General features: G+C 51.7%; 2 protein-coding genes and 1 long non-coding RNA gene across 10 annotated transcripts in view; 2 read left to right on the forward strand and 1 right to left on the reverse strand.

The window, feature by feature from the left end:
- The window catches only part of Il17re (interleukin 17 receptor E), a 12,680-nt gene extending 11,407 nt beyond the window's left edge, over positions 1-1,273 (forward strand). Inside the window, exon 16 of one of the 2 annotated variants that reach the window (XM_034511893.2) lies at positions 48-1,273. In XM_034511893.2, the coding sequence (XP_034367784.1) occupies positions 48-673 (626 nt within the window). In that variant the 3' untranslated portion in view covers positions 674-1,273. The remainder of the gene's footprint in view (positions 1-47) is intronic. The other variant, XM_034511894.2, reaches the window with a different exon arrangement.
- Positions 1-13,528, reverse strand: part of LOC143443502 (uncharacterized) — a 27,819-nt gene extending 14,291 nt beyond the window's left edge. Inside the window, exons 1-2 of the long non-coding RNA XR_013112562.1 lie at positions 13,395-13,528; positions 59-5,948 (exon numbers count right to left, since the gene is read on the reverse strand). This is a non-coding gene — a long non-coding RNA (uncharacterized LOC143443502). The remainder of the gene's footprint in view (positions 1-58; positions 5,949-13,394) is intronic.
- Positions 2,198-14,199, forward strand: Il17rc (interleukin 17 receptor C). 7 transcript variants are annotated; one of them, XM_076940267.1, is made up of 20 exons: positions 2,198-2,335; positions 2,626-2,647; positions 2,793-2,945; positions 3,183-3,245; positions 3,349-3,458; positions 5,219-5,330; positions 5,611-5,655; positions 7,465-7,601; positions 7,984-8,043; positions 9,833-9,890; positions 9,960-10,141; positions 10,257-10,307; positions 10,755-10,808; positions 11,143-11,188; positions 11,342-11,463; positions 11,822-11,881; positions 12,203-12,254; positions 13,357-13,452; positions 13,556-13,692; positions 13,798-14,199. In XM_076940267.1, the coding sequence occupies exons 1-20, from the start codon at positions 2,231-2,233 to the stop codon at positions 14,176-14,178; spliced, it is 2,046 nt and encodes a 681-aa protein (XP_076796382.1). In that variant the 5' UTR covers positions 2,198-2,230; the 3' UTR covers positions 14,179-14,199. The 7 variants fall into 7 exon arrangements, with proteins under 7 accessions (XP_076796382.1, XP_076796379.1, XP_034367781.1 ...); XM_076940264.1 differs by having other exon boundaries at positions 13,556-14,199; XM_034511890.2 differs by lacking the exon at positions 10,755-10,808 and having other exon boundaries at positions 13,556-14,199.
- Positions 14,200-14,268: the final 69 nt, after the last annotated feature.

A 14,268-nucleotide genomic window follows, 5' to 3' on the forward strand; every position in this document is an offset into this window, starting at 1 on the left:
GGGCTGGGCTGACTGTCATCACCATCCCCCCCCCCTTTGGCCCCCAGGCGCCCCTTACCCTACTCAGCTGTTGCTCGGGTCCCCAGGCTCAGGTCGAACAAGGCCAGTTTTACTCCTACACGCAGCGGACTCAGAGGCACAGCGCCGCCTGGTGGGAGCTCTGGCCGAACTGCTGCGGACCGCGCTGGGTGGTGGACGCGACGTGATCGTGGATCTTTGGGAAGGGACGCACGTAGCACGCATTGGACCACTGCCATGGCTCTGGGCAGCGCGGGAGCGCGTGGCACGGGAGCAGGGCACGGTGCTGCTCCTGTGGAACTGTGCGGGCCCCAGCACCGCCTGCAGCGGCGACCCGCAGGCTGCCTCCCTTCGCACCCTGCTGTGCGCTGCTCCAAGCCGGCTGCTGCTTGCCTACTTCAGTCGCCTCTGCCCCAAAGGTGACATCCCCCGGCCGCTGCGCTCTCTGCCGCGCTACCGCCTGCTTCGTGACCTGCCGCGCCTGCTTCGAGCGCTGGATGCTCGGCCTGCCACCCTAGCCACCAGTTGGAGTCACCTTGGGGCTAAGCGGTGTTTGAAGAGCCGCCTGGAGCTGTGTCACCTGCTGGAACTCGAGGCCGCCAAAGATGACTATCAAGGCCCAACCAATAGTCCCTGTAGTTTCAGTTGTCTGTAGACTATGAAGCAACAGCAGCAACTCCAGAACGAGGCCTCAAACATGTACTCCTTGGGGGTGCTTCTTGCCCTCCAAACCGTGTAAGACTCAACTCAGGTCCCACGTTTGACAAGCCTCCCTCCCGCATTTGCTCCTCTCATAGTCCCTGAGAGGAAGTTGGGCTTTCCTGGTAGGTCCTCAGCCCTTTCTGAGAAGGAGGGGCGATTTTTCCATTTCTTCTCAAAACTGCAAAAAGACAGCCATCTGCACCATATGCGCTAGTCCAGGCTGGACAGCTAGGCCACGGTTGCAAAGCAGGGCCCATGTGTCAAGCTCTTGAAAGGAGTTCTGCTCCACAGAGTTGAGAGAAACCGCCCTGTAAGCCAGGGGTCCCTTGCCCTTTCCCAGAGGGAGGCCCCCTCAAGAGATAGTTTGATTTTTTTGTTTGTTTCTTTGAGACTGAATCCCACTGTGTAGCCCTTCATGGCCTGGAACAAAGAGATCCACCTGCCTCTGGCTCCTGAGTGCTGGGATTAGAGGCCTACATCACCACAATTGGTGAGAGAGAGGGTTTCTATCGTCTAGAAAGATGAATAAAAGCAAACATCATAGACACACTAAGGACCAGTGTGCTGCTCTTGTGTGCCCGGGCCTGTCAGGAAGCCTGCCCTGGGCTTGTTCTAGAACAGCTCACCAGCTCAAGTCCTTTCATTCATACTGTCATCTGTGGTTTCATTCCCACTAGCACTGCCTTGAAAGGCAAGGAGGACCCAATGCATCCTGGATCCTCTCCTCGCTATTCTTCCAAGAGCCGAAGGTCAGCTAGGCTGCATGCCCATCCCCACCCCTCTAGTCCCAGCAGTACAGAACCTCTGCGGAGTACTGGCTCTCCCAGGCCTGACTGCCCCTCCGGCTCCCTTGAACCCTGGCCAGGCAGTGGGGAGCTCACTTTCTGGTGTCCTTTGGCACAGCTCACTGTCTTCAGAGCTCCTGTTTCACGAGGGTCACTGTCACTGAGGGAAGTACTTGAAGAACCTAAGTATAGAGGAGACCCAGTGGACCTCAGGATCCTAGGGTCATACAGGAAGTGGAAACACCAGGAAGTGGAAACACCCAGGATGCCACAAGCCTGGGGTCTTCCCGATCAGATCGATCAGAACCTTTGTTTTGGGTGAGATCCAGGGTAAGGAATGCCTTTACTCGGTAGTGACTCCAGCTGTGCTGCCTTCCCAGTGCTCCTCCCAGCCAGGTGCCAGCCGAAGTAGAGGAGGAGAAGGAAGAGAGGCCACCACCCAAGTCCAAAGCTGCTGGCTCCTGAGCCTGGAGTTGGTGGGAGGGACGGGACAGGGCGGGGCGGGAACAGCTACTGCCTGCTGGGAGTCAAATCGAAAGCACTCCAGCTGAAACTGGGCCGGGAGTCCAGGCCCACTGGAGTGGGAAAGCATGGCTTGAGAGGAATTCTAGCCCTTGCTCTCTCCCAGGGACACGGGGCTGATTGTCAGCAGGGGCAAGGGGTCTGCCCCCCCTTGGGGGGGCAGGACGGGGCCTCAGGCCTGGGTGCCGTGTGGCACCTGGAAGATGCCTGTGTCCTGGTTCCTCCTGTCCTTGGCACTGGGTCGAAGCCCTGTGGTCGTTTCTCTGGAGAAACTCATGGAGCCTCAGGACACTGCACGCTGCTCTCTAGTGAGTCTGGGACTTTGGGAGGCTGGGAAAGGCTCAGAGTTCAGTCTCTGCCTCATCACAACCCTAGTCTGGCTCCCTGTCACTGCCTCTATCAGAACTGCCCTGTCTGGTCTGTCTGGTGCTGATGGGGGAAGAGAAGATGGAAAGGGGACAAGAATTAGTCTTTCCTTCAGGGCGAGCTTAGGATAGGGAGCTCCCGGAAGGAGATAGGCAGGGGAGAGGGGCTATCAAGCAAGGAAAGGTGCTTGCATACATTTAAGGGTGTGAACTGACTTTTCCTTCCTTCCCAGGGCCTCTCCTGCCACCTCTGGGGTAAGTATTGCTACGTTAGAAGAATGGCTTCCAGGCTGAAAGGAAGCAACTGTTCACTCTCAGTCTGAAAGGCCAAGCTCCCCTGCCCTCTGGAGGTGTCAGAAACCAAACCAGCTTCAGCTCCCACTCCACCCTTCACACCCAGATGGTGACGTGCTCTGCCTGCCAGGAAGCATCGAGTCTGCCCCAGGCCCTGTGCTGGTGCCTACCCGCCTGCAGACGGAGCTGGTACTGAGGTGTCCACAGGAGACAGACTGCGCCCTCTGTGTCCGTGTGGTTGTGCAGTTGTCTGTGCATGGTGAGTGAGGAAGCCCGTGACTGAGTGCACACATGAGCCTGCCTGGGGAAGGCATGAGGATTGCAGGCTCTGGGGGCATCTTCAATGTTTAAGATACTGGTCCAGGTACCCCCAGGCCAGCCTCTCTCCCCAGGCCTCTGCTTATCAGCCGTGGCATCTCTGCAAGGGAATCTAAGCCTGAACCAGCCCAGAGCAGGTGGCTGACTTGGGCTTTGCTCTCTTCTCTGCTTCTTGCAGGGCACTGGGAAGAGCCTGAAGAAGCTGGAAAGTCTGATTCCGAACTCCAGGAATCTAGGAATGGTGAGGAGCCAGCTTCTAGTCAGGGTCCGACTGCTACTACTGCTTCTAGTCAGGGTATTGCCCGTGGCCCATGGCCTGGCTGACCCCTGCTTGTTGCTCACAGCCTCTCTCCAGGCCCAGGTGGTGCTCTCCTTCCAGGCCTACCCCATTGCCCGCTGTGCCCTGCTGGAGGTCCAGGTGCCTGCTGACCTGGTGCAGCCTGGTCATTCCGTGGTATGTCAAGTACTCCCCCTGATGAGAACAGCCACCTCCGGAATCCCAGATTCCCAAAACAATCTTGTTCGCTGTCTCTTTAAGTCTTGGGTCTGATCTGAACAGTGAGCTCTCTCAGCTTTTTGTGGTGCTTTTTTTCTGTCTATAAAATGAGGGTAAGGACACTCCTGACTCACGTGTGACTTGGTGAGAAATCACTAAGCAGTTTTCTGGGGCAATCTTATTTCATACTCTCAAAAAAGGCTTCCAGTTACTTCTATCTCTGCCAACACTTGGCATTTAAAGTTTTAAATTTTAACCATTCTGCTATGTATGTCATGTTTATACCTGGGGATTTGTGTGTGCGTGTATGTGGTGGTGGTATTTATATTTCTAAATTACATTTTTTCTCTCTCTCTCTTTCTGTGTGTGTGTGTGTGTGTACTAGGGGGTTCGTATGGAGGGCAGAGACAAGTTACGGAGTCAGTTTCCCCTTTTTACCGTCAGGGTCCTGGGGATTGAACTCAGGTTGTCAGACTTGGTGGCAGCACTTTATCTACTAAGCATCTAGGCAGCTCAGTGCTAGTGTTTCTGTTGTTGGTTTGTGTGTATGAGTGTGGGGGAGGGGCATGCTGGGGATGAAGCACGGGTTTTATATATGCTAAGCAATAGTTTGCTGCCGAGCTAATTGTTTTTATTAGACAGAATCTTGCTGGATAGTCTAGGTAATCTTGCTAGGTAGTCCTACCTCATCCTCCTAAATGCTAACACTGCAGGTCTATGCCACTATGTTTGGTGTTTATTACAGCTTTAATTTGTATACCCCTGGTGACTGACAGACACTTTTTACATACTGTCTTAGTTTGGGTTTTACTGCTGTGAACGGACATGATGACCAAGGCAGGTCTTATAAGGACATTTAATTGGAGCTGGCTTACAGGTTCAGAGGTTCAGTCCATTATCATCAAGGCAGGAAAATGGCAGCATCCAGGCAGGCATGGTGCAGGCACAGCTGAGAGTTCTACATCTTCACTTCCTGGCAGCTAGGATGAGGGTCTTGAAGCCCACGCCCACAGTGACACACCTACTCCAGCAAGGCCACACCCACTCCAACAGGGCCACACCTTCTAATAGTGCCACTCCCTGGCGTATACAAACCATCATACATGCTTATTGGCTATTTATAATGACACTTCACGAAGTGTCCTTTGAAACTTTTGATGACTCTAAGAACAAAGACCTGGGAGTGTAGGGTAGTGGTAGAGTTCTTGCCTAACATTCTCAATGCCTTAGGTTTGATTCCTGGCAACCCCCTCCCTGCCCCCCCCCCACACACAAACACACAGAGGCATGTGTGTAAGCAACACATGTACATAATTTTTCTTAATCTGCCTAGTTTACGACACAAAGCAGCCATGAGCACCACTGAAGTGTGCCTGCCGGGGACGCTCCAGGTTCACACTGGAGTATCTATCTGATCTGCTTCCCTCTGGTCAAGTGGTCTATGACAGCAGGTGGAGGCAGCAACTCAGATAGCCTGGTTAACCCCAGGCCTGCCAATACAGCTATAGGAGATACTTGCTTTAGAACTGGGGACCTGTTCAAAAGAAGGAAACTGTAGTGACAGATTTCAAGCTAGATAGAATAAGTGCAGTCATTGGCTGGAAATGGGGCCAGTGAGTGAGCAGAGTGATGTCTATTCACATGAACCCACGATCTTGGCCTGGATACTGAACCCCCCCACCCCCCACCTCCAGCCATCTACCACCCTCTCCTCATAGGGTTCTGCAGTATTTGACTGTTTCAAGGCTGGTCTTGGGGCTGAGGTACAAATCTGGTCCTACACAAAGCCCAGGTACCAGAAAGAGCTCAACCTCACACAGCAGCTGCCTGGTAAGTCACCCCAAAGTCCTGGTTCCCCAGTCTGTGGTCCCTTTGGCCAGTCCCCATCTTTCTGGTCCCATCATTTTCAGGCAGGGTTCTAAGTTGGCACCCTCCTTAGTCAGTTTCTTGTGCTTCTAGCCCCTGGGATAGGTGCTCTGTGCCCTGTGTAAACATGGGTGGTCTTCAGGGGACAGGCAGCCCCTCTCAGTATCTCCCCATGGGTTGGATTGTTTCCCTTCTTCCCTTGGTCCTCATCCCCACTGGAGGTTTTTCTGTGATTTCTCCCCAGACTGCAGGGGTCTTGAAGTCCGGGACAGCATCCAGAGCTGCTGGGGTAGGGAGGGCTAGGGACAGTGGGCTGGATGGAGGGAGGAGCGGGTCTGGAGTTACACAACCGGATGCTTGGGGTTGTCATCAGCTCAGAGATGCCGGGTTCCAAAAGTCACAGGACATATTCTATTGTTCACTCATTCGCTTGTTCCACACGAACTGTGGTAATTACTTCATGTATGCCAGGCACTGGAGCTATAACAAGTGTTCATCAATACCAGGGACACCTAGTGGCTCAAAGCACTGTTAAGATTCTGGTACCTTTCCTGATAGTCCAGAGTGGAAATGTTATTAAACCTGAAATAGGAACCAAAAAAGAAAAGATTCTGATGTTACTTTTGTTTTCTATTTTCTTTTAAAGAAAATTTCTCATGCATGTATAGCATATATCTTAAAAAGTTATAAGTGCAATATTATTTATTTATTTATTTATTTATTTATTTATTTATTTATTTATTTAGACAGGGTCTCACTGTGTAGCTCTGGCACTATAAAGACCAGGTTAGTCTCATACTCACTTAAACCACCTGCCTCTGCCTTCTAAGGGCTGGAATTGAGTGTGCACCATCATGTCCAGCAATGCGCACTGGTTTTAATGTCTAGTTTGGTGAAGTGATTGTGTAGTTACGCTGTTTTTGTCTTGTTTTGCTGTTTTGGTTTTGACAGGTCCTTGCTACGTTGTCCACGCTGGGCTCGAGCTGGCTATCTTCCTGCCTCAGCTTCCTTCCCAAGCAGCCCGGGTTGCAGGTGTGCTTTGCCACATCTGGCTCCATTGTGTTAGTGTTTAATGACTTCTACAGCTAGCACACAGTGAAGGCGGAAAATGTGCAGCAGGTTTTAAACTATTAAATAGTCTCCTTTCTTCTCTTTTCAACTCCATTTTCTTTTTAGCATCCCTCTCTGGCCTCTGTATACAGATCACTAGACACCAGAGCTTTGAAAACACACACCAAGCATCTCATCTTATCACTCAGTGGTGACCACCTTCCTTATTCAACAAGGGCTGACTGAGTAATTACTCCATACCAGACAGAGTTCTAGACTAGAAGTAAATTGATAAGCAGACCTGATAAAGCTTCCTGTCTTTATGAAATGGGAGTTGGGATTAGAAAAGGGTTGAGGGAAGACTGAGTAACCCCTGGGGATGTAGAATCTACAGTATATTAGATGGTGACGAGTTTTGGAGAAAATTCAAGAGGGAGGGATGGGAAGGCTGGGAGTTCCAGCAGCGAGACAGCCTCACTGTAATGAAAGATATGAAGAAAGAGCCCTGCATTTGAGAGACAGAGTTCCATAGGAAGAGAACAGCCTGTGCAAAGGCCCTGGGGCAGGAGCAAGGCCAACTGTGCTTAAGGAATGTGAAGGCAACTCGTGTGTTTGCAGCAAAGTATTCAAGACAGAGATACTAACATATTAAGTTTGATAGGTCTCAGAAGCTAGCCTGGTTAAGGTCATGCAAGCTGTTGTAAAGACTAGCTTATACTAGGATTACTATGTGGGGGCATAGGGGAGTCTAGGGAAAGTGATTTGCATTAAGGCGGTAGCAGGATTCTACTGGCTGCAGAAGAAGAGGAGCTGTCCCCAAGGTGCAAGTTGGAGCCTCTGTGGGCTTGTGGCTGAGATGGCAAAAAGCCCAGTCTGAGATGGGGATACAGGGGATACAGTCTGTCCTCCAAGGGCTTCCTGGTCCAAATCCTTCCAGGGGGTTGATGGAATCTCTAATGGGGCAGTTGGTGAGTATGGCCCAGGCTTATTGTGCAGAGGGGGTGAAGGGAGTCTGAACTTCCCTGTCTCTCTCTGCTTTTTCCACTAGCCCTGCCCTGGCTCAATGTGTCTGCAGATGGTGACAATGTTCTTCTGATACTGGACGTCTCTGAGGAGCAGGACTTCGGCCTCTTAGTGTACTTGGATCGGGTCCAGGGTCTCAAACACCTGTGGTACAAAAACCTGGTGAGGCTTCTTTTATTTTGTTTTTTGTTTTGTTTTTTTTGAGACAGGGTTTCTCTGTGTAGCCCTGGCTGTCCTGGAACTCACTCGGTAGACCAGACTGGCCTCGAACTCAGAAATCCGCCTGCCTCTGCCTCCCAAGTTCTGGGATTAAAGGCATGCGCCACCACCGCCCGGCGAGGCTTCTTTTCTAGGTCCATGTTCACCCTGAACATGGACCATACCATGCCCATGCTAAGGATGTAGGCAAACTGTCAAAGGGGACACGCCCAAAGCAGAGGACCCTGTCAGGGGGAGGTTCTGTCTGCCTGGTTCCTTGGATTGGGGCATCCCCACTTCCCCTCCTTAGCTTCTCTTGATTCACTTCGGTCTGCTCATCCCACAGACTGGACCTCAGAACATTACTTTAAACCACACAGACCTGGTTCCCTGCCTCTGCATTCAGGTAGGAGCAGAATTCAACTGTACATGGGAGATGGGCTAGGGAGGCATGGAGGGATGGCCTCCAATCTCCTGGGACCACTGTCCTCCATACTCTGAGATGGAGAGCACGGTCCGTTTAGGTGGCTGTCTGTGTTGTTGCTCTTGCTGTCCTGTGCCTTCTGCTTGTTATGTGTCCAGAATCCTCCTCCTGATACTCCATCCACAGGACTGTTCCCTATGGCTCATGGCCTACCCAGATGTCACTTCTTCCTTGAAGCCTTCCCCTGATCCTCTGTTTCCCCTTTGTGGTCCTAGGAAGGATAGGACACATGCTATGTACTTAAAGGAGTGTCAGTCCATCTTGCCTTTACTAGCTGTGTGACCTGGGACAAGACACTACTCTCCGAGCCGGCTTCTTATCTGTAACCTGGATAAACTGTCCCACTGTAGGGCCGCTGTAAAGAAGGCTGCCACATCTAGATTGAGTATGTTATCAGCGACCTCGCCCTCTGATTGCACATCAGTCATCACTCGACCTCTGGCATTCGAGCCCCTCATCCTTTCTGTTCTCTCCATCTTCAGTTCCTTTTGGGCCTCTCTAATCCCTTTTGAGCTGTCAATAACCTCCACCTCCTCCCTCCCTTCCCATTGCCTTCCTGTCTTCCCCCACCACCCATGGAACCTTTACCAGTAGACTTTCTCCTAAGTTCTCCTTTATGAGAAGTTTGTTATATCCAGCCCAGCTGTTCACCAAGCCTCATCCAACCTGCCTTTGCTCAGCCCGTTCCCTCACCTCTTCCACGTAGCCAAATCTTCCCAGCTCACATCACCTCATTACCAAAGCTTCTCCAGTATCCTGGCCTTCCCTTGTTCTGAATCCCCCTTGTCTTTCTGCCTTTTTTTCCCCATGTGCCACTGCCTCTAACCTTTGGATTCTGTCTAATTTCGTTTTTGTGTACATAAGATGCTCCATGAATAGGAAGTGGATAACTGACTAACATTTACATGTTTCATCCCTACTGAGCCTGTGACTTCTTTGAAGGAAAGCAAAGCATATCTCATTCAAATATAGTAACTTTGCCAGAGCCCTGGACAGAGCCTGGTATACAGTGGGTGCTCAGACAGAGCCCTGGACAGAGCCTGGTAAACAGTAGGTACGCATTGCTGACTGCAGAGATGAACAAATCCCCAGTGCCAAACAGTGGTGAGACACAGGGCACATGTTCAGGAAGTGTTGGCTGCAACTTAACTCTCTGTATCACCATGTCCCATGCCCACTACTCTCAAACGTTTGATGAATAAATTAATATGTTTTCTCATGGCATAAGTTTAAGCACATAGTAGGTTCTCTAAAAAAATCCAGCACAGTATTTGATACATAGTACATATTCACAAAATGCTTGTGAAATGAATCAAAGTTAATAATCTAAGGCTCCTTGTGTATCTCATACTGATAACACACATAGTAGGCACTCATTAAAAGTTGAGCAAAAAGCCAGGTGTCATAGTGCATGCTTTTAATCCCAGCACTCAGGAAGCAGAGGCAAGTGAATCTCTGTGAGTTCCAACCAGACAGGGCTATATAGTGAGACTTTGTCTCCAAAACAACCACAAAGAGCAACCAAAAACAATGTCCCAATAGTTGAGAGAAGATGTATATTGCAGTGTTTGCAGAGAAAATCTGTAAGGAGTGAGAAGCCTGGTGAGTGCTTATGAAACCTGCCTCAGTAACCATGTCCTAGTACCCAGCAGAGGGTCTGGCAAATGCTCATGGACAGTTGGCCCAGTAGAGCCCCTTTTTTGTTTCCTAGGTGTGGGCCCTGGAGCCAGATGATGCTGAGCGGACCAGCTTCTGCCCCTTCCGGAAAGGTGAGCAAATCTCCTAAGGCAGGGGGTATGGGAAGGTGGATGATTAGTGACCCTGGCCCTCTGCTGCAGATCCCCGTGCACACAGGAACCTTTGGCACATAGCCAGGCTGCGGGTGCTGTCCCCAGGGAGATGGCAACTAGATGCGCCTTGCTCTCTGCTGGCCAAAGTGGCACTGTGCTGGCAGGCACCAGACCAGAGTCCCTGCCAGCCACTTGTGCCACCAATGCTCCAGGAGAACGTCACTGTGAATGTAAGTGAGCTCAAATGTTGGAGAGAGTGTGTGGGACCCCAGAGCCTCCCTTCATGACCTCACTGGGACCCCAGAGCCTCCCTTCATGACCTCACTCATCCTCTGCTTCTCTCAGGAGCCACAAGAGTTCCTGTCGGTGAAAGACCACCCCAACCTCTGTGTCCAGGTCAGAACAGTGATGACAAAGCACTGAGCTGAGGGTGGGGCCCTGCACTGATTCTCCTCCCTAATCTACAGCCTCCATACATACACGTTCCTTGGAACTATGTGCCCAAACACACTCACCATACACGGACACATTAATCATAAAAATTAGAATATTTTTAAATTAAAAAACAAAAACATTCATTCAAGATTTAGCTGGATACGAAGGTTCATGCCTATATTCCTAGCACTTGGGACGCTGAGGCAGGAGGATATGTGTGCTCCCCTGAGTTTGAGGCCACTTGGCCTGACCTATGCAGTGAGTACCACGCCAGCCTAGGCTACAGCCTGATACTGTTTCAAAAACAAATGTTGAGTATCTACTATGTGCTAGCCACTTTGAGCTTGATCTGTCAGTGACCAGAGCCAGTAAATGTCCCTACCCTCACAGAACCTACTTCTCCTCTAGGAAAGTGAACAGAGTGCCTTAAGGATACGCGTTAAAGTGAAGTCACATGCTATGGTAGGAGGTGAAGGAATGGAGGCTGTGATTTTCAGTGGGTGACTGGGTGAGGGTGAGAGTCTCCTCTCTGAGGTGTCAGATGTGGAGGAAATAGCCATTTTAAGTGCCTAAGACAGCTGTAAGGTGGTAAGTTCTGTCAGCACAGGCATCCTCCCAAAGCCTGGTCTGAGAGATGGGTGACTCTTAAATCCTGCAGCCTGAACTCAGCTCTGCCTAACCCCAGGTCCAGAGGGCAGAGTCGGCCTGATGGGCCTCCTCTTGCCTGCACCCTCCCTATTGGACTTCCTGGCCCTTGCTTTTCCTAGTGCTCCTAACTCTGGCTCCTTCTAAGCAGGTGAGCACCTGGGAGAAGGTTCAGCTGCAAGAGTGCTTGTGGGCTGGTGAGTGGGGCTTGAGGGTGGCCGGGACAGGGCCACCGCAATGGGACAAACCGTGGAGGAGCTGGCTCCTGGGGGTAAAGGGCAGGGAATGGGAGGAAGGCAAGTGGCAACTCCCAAGTAGGTCTTACTAGAGTGGCCTCTCCCTCCTCCCAGACTCCTTGGGGCCCTTCAAGGATGATATGCTGTTAGTGGAGATGAAAAGTGGCCTAAACAACACATCAGTCTGTGCCTTGGAACCCAGTGGCTGTACACCACTGCCCAGTATGGCCTCCACGGTGAGGACCAAGGAACCGTTTTTCCAGATGCTTCCAGCTTCATCTGAAGCATGGCCTTGTATTCTTACTTTCATTCTCAGTTGCTATATCCCACCTTACCTTATTCTGTCATTCTCTGCCAGGGCCAGTACTGCTCTCTGAGAATACAGTGTGTGTGTGTGTGTGTGTGTGTGTGTGTGTGTGTGTGTGTGTGTGCGCGCGCGCGCGCGCGCATGCACATATCCACATATCCCTTCTCAGTGTCTGGCTTCATAAGTCTCTTAGCTCCTCTTGACAAACAGCTCTGCTCTACTGCAGCACCTTACATGCTGCCCCACGTGACAGTCCCCCCCCCCCAAACCCCCCTTTGATTTGACAGAGAGCTGCTCGCCTCGGAGAGCAGTTGCTGCAAGACTTCCGGTCACACCAGTGTATGCAGGTGAGTTGGTGACAGAACTTGCCCTGGTGCCTACATATGCTGCTTGCTCTTTGTCTAGCCTGGGTAGGTAAAGGGTAAGATATATCATTCCTGCCCTCAGGTGCTCACTCTGACTAGAGCCCAGTTAAACGATACACACCCTCAGTCAGTGTTAGGTTCTAGAAAGAGCTTCGAGGAAGAGTTTGGGCAAAAGCAGAGGTATTTGCAGCAGCCTGCTCTGGGCAAGGAAATATGCATAGCTGAGGCTAGGAATTTGAATAAGCTGGCCAGAAATGATTAGCTGTTGAACATCAAGCAGGGGACTGTGTTTGTGTCTTACAGCTGTGGAATGAGAGTGACCTGGGATCACTATGGGCCTGCCCAATGGACAAGTGTGAGTATGAGAGGAACTGTTCTTCCTGTGTGCCAGCAGCTGACTCTGACAGGGACCACATATGTGATGCTTTGCCAGGCTCAAATAAGTCATAGCAGGATTCCTTTATCCATTCAAAAACCACAGAGGGGGAGAAAGATGGTTCAGCTGGTAAAGGCATTTGCCACCAAATCTGAAAAACGAGAGCTCCCTGGGACCCACATGAATGGACTCTCTTGAGTTGTCCTCTGACCTTCATACAAGCTCTATGGCATGTGTGCTCCTCTAGGGTGGGAAGTGGGGAGGGGGAGGGACAAGGATGAAAACACACTTTCAGGGATCCCAGCATCCCTAAAAAGACAGAACCTGCTCACACCAACAGAAATCTAGCCATATATGAGCTGTTGAATGTTTGTAAGTGGGATGGATCTTACAGTAATAGTTACAGGCTAGGTGGAAGCACTGAGCCGACGTAAGGGGTTCCGTGCAGTGAATGAGCCCTGGGACCTGGTCTAGATGGAAGGGTTCAGGGAAAGGTCCTAGATGCACTGTGAAGTCTGAGCTAGTTGAAAGGAGTCAAACTGCATTTTTTTAAAAAAAAGACTGTGGAGTACATTTCTGAGAGTTTCCAAAGCTGTCAGTGTGGCTAGAGGGAAGATGGGAGGCCCAATAGGGATGCAGGATTCTATGTCCCCAGCAACACCTGTTTCCTCAATGGCCAGAATAAACCGATTTTAAACAGATCTTTGCGGCTCCCCATAGAGTGGACTGAAGGCAGAAAGATGGGGGCTATTGCAGTCATACAAGGCAGCAAAATTAAGGGCCTGCAACCCTAGGCTTAAGGGGCAATATCAGCTGACATCTGCATACTTACAAGGCCTGGCACTGTTAAGTGTTTTATATGCAACCCTATGCACTTGTTGCCGTTATCCCTATTTACAGGCATGAGAACTGAGGCAGGTCAGACACGTGGAGTTCTTTCAGTGCGCCTGCTCTGACACTTGTGACTTTGGGGCAGATCACTTCATGTCTATAGACTCATTTTTTTTTTTTCTCCTCCGTAAGGTGGAGTGAAAGATACAAGGTTTCTAACTAGCCCATTATTTTTCCCTGTCTATTTCAGACATCCACAAGCGCTGGGTCCTAGTGTGGCTGGCCTGCCTACTCTTGGCTGCGGCGCTTTTCTTCTTCCTCCTTCTAAAAAAGGACCGCAGGAAAGGTGAGTGCTTCCCTGGGACATCCTTAAACGGTGGCGCTGGGTTCTACTGGGTGGAGGGAAGGCAGGTCTGGGCTCACCCTCACGGGCTCCGCTATCCCTGTAGTGGCCCCTGGCGCCCGCAGGGCCCTGCTCCTCCACTCTGCCGACGGAGCGGGCTACGAGCGTCTGGTGGGTGCGCTGGCGTCTGCGTTGAGCCAGATGCCACTGAGCGTGGCCGTGGACCTGTGGAGCCGCCGCGAGGTGAGCGCGCACGGAGCCCTGGCCTGGTTCCACCAGCAGCGGCGCCGGACCCTGCAGGAGGATGGCGTGGTAATTCTTCTCTTCTCGCCCGCGGCCGTGGAGCAGTGTCAGCAGTGGCTGCAGCTCCAGACGGTGGGGTTCGGGCCGCATGACGCCCTTGCTGCCTGGCTCAGCTGCGTGCTGCCCGATTTTCTGCAAGGCCGGGTGACCGGCCGCTACGTCGGTGTCTACTTCGACGGGCTGCTGCACCCAGACTCTGTGCCCGCCCTGTTCCGCGTCGCGCCGCTCTTCTCCCTGCCTTCGCAGCTGCCGGCCTTCCTGGATGCACTGCAAAGAGGCCGCTCCCGATCCCCGGGGCGACCCGCCGACAGGGTGGAACGAGTGGCCCAGGCGCTGCTGTCCGCCTTGGACAACTGTACTTCCAGCTCGGAAGCCCCGGGTTACTGTGAGGAATGGGACCTGGGACCCGGACCTGAACGCGAATAAAGGCCGAAGCAGTATTCCTAACCCAGTAGCCCTCGTGTCTCTGTTCCGAGGTTCCGCGAGCAGAGCCTTTAACCCCGCGGCCCTTTAAAG

The sequence above is a fragment of the Arvicanthis niloticus genome, chromosome 9, assembly GCF_011762505.2.
Source record: "Arvicanthis niloticus isolate mArvNil1 chromosome 9, mArvNil1.pat.X, whole genome shotgun sequence".
In the NCBI taxonomy this organism is placed as follows: Eukaryota; Metazoa; Chordata; class Mammalia; order Rodentia; family Muridae; genus Arvicanthis; species Arvicanthis niloticus.

Coding starts and splice junctions, on each gene's coding strand:
- Il17rc (XM_076940264.1), top strand. CDS start 2,231: ATGCCTGTGTCCTGGTTCCTCCTGTCCTTGGCACTGGGTCGAAGCCCT. Junction 2,946..3,182: donor TGTGCAGTTGTCTGTGCATG/GTGAGTGAGGAA, acceptor TGCTTCTTGCAG/GGCACTGGGAAGAGCCTGAA. Junction 13,453..13,555: donor AAAAAAGGACCGCAGGAAAG/GTGAGTGCTTCC, acceptor CTATCCCTGTAG/TGGCCCCTGGCGCCCGCAGG.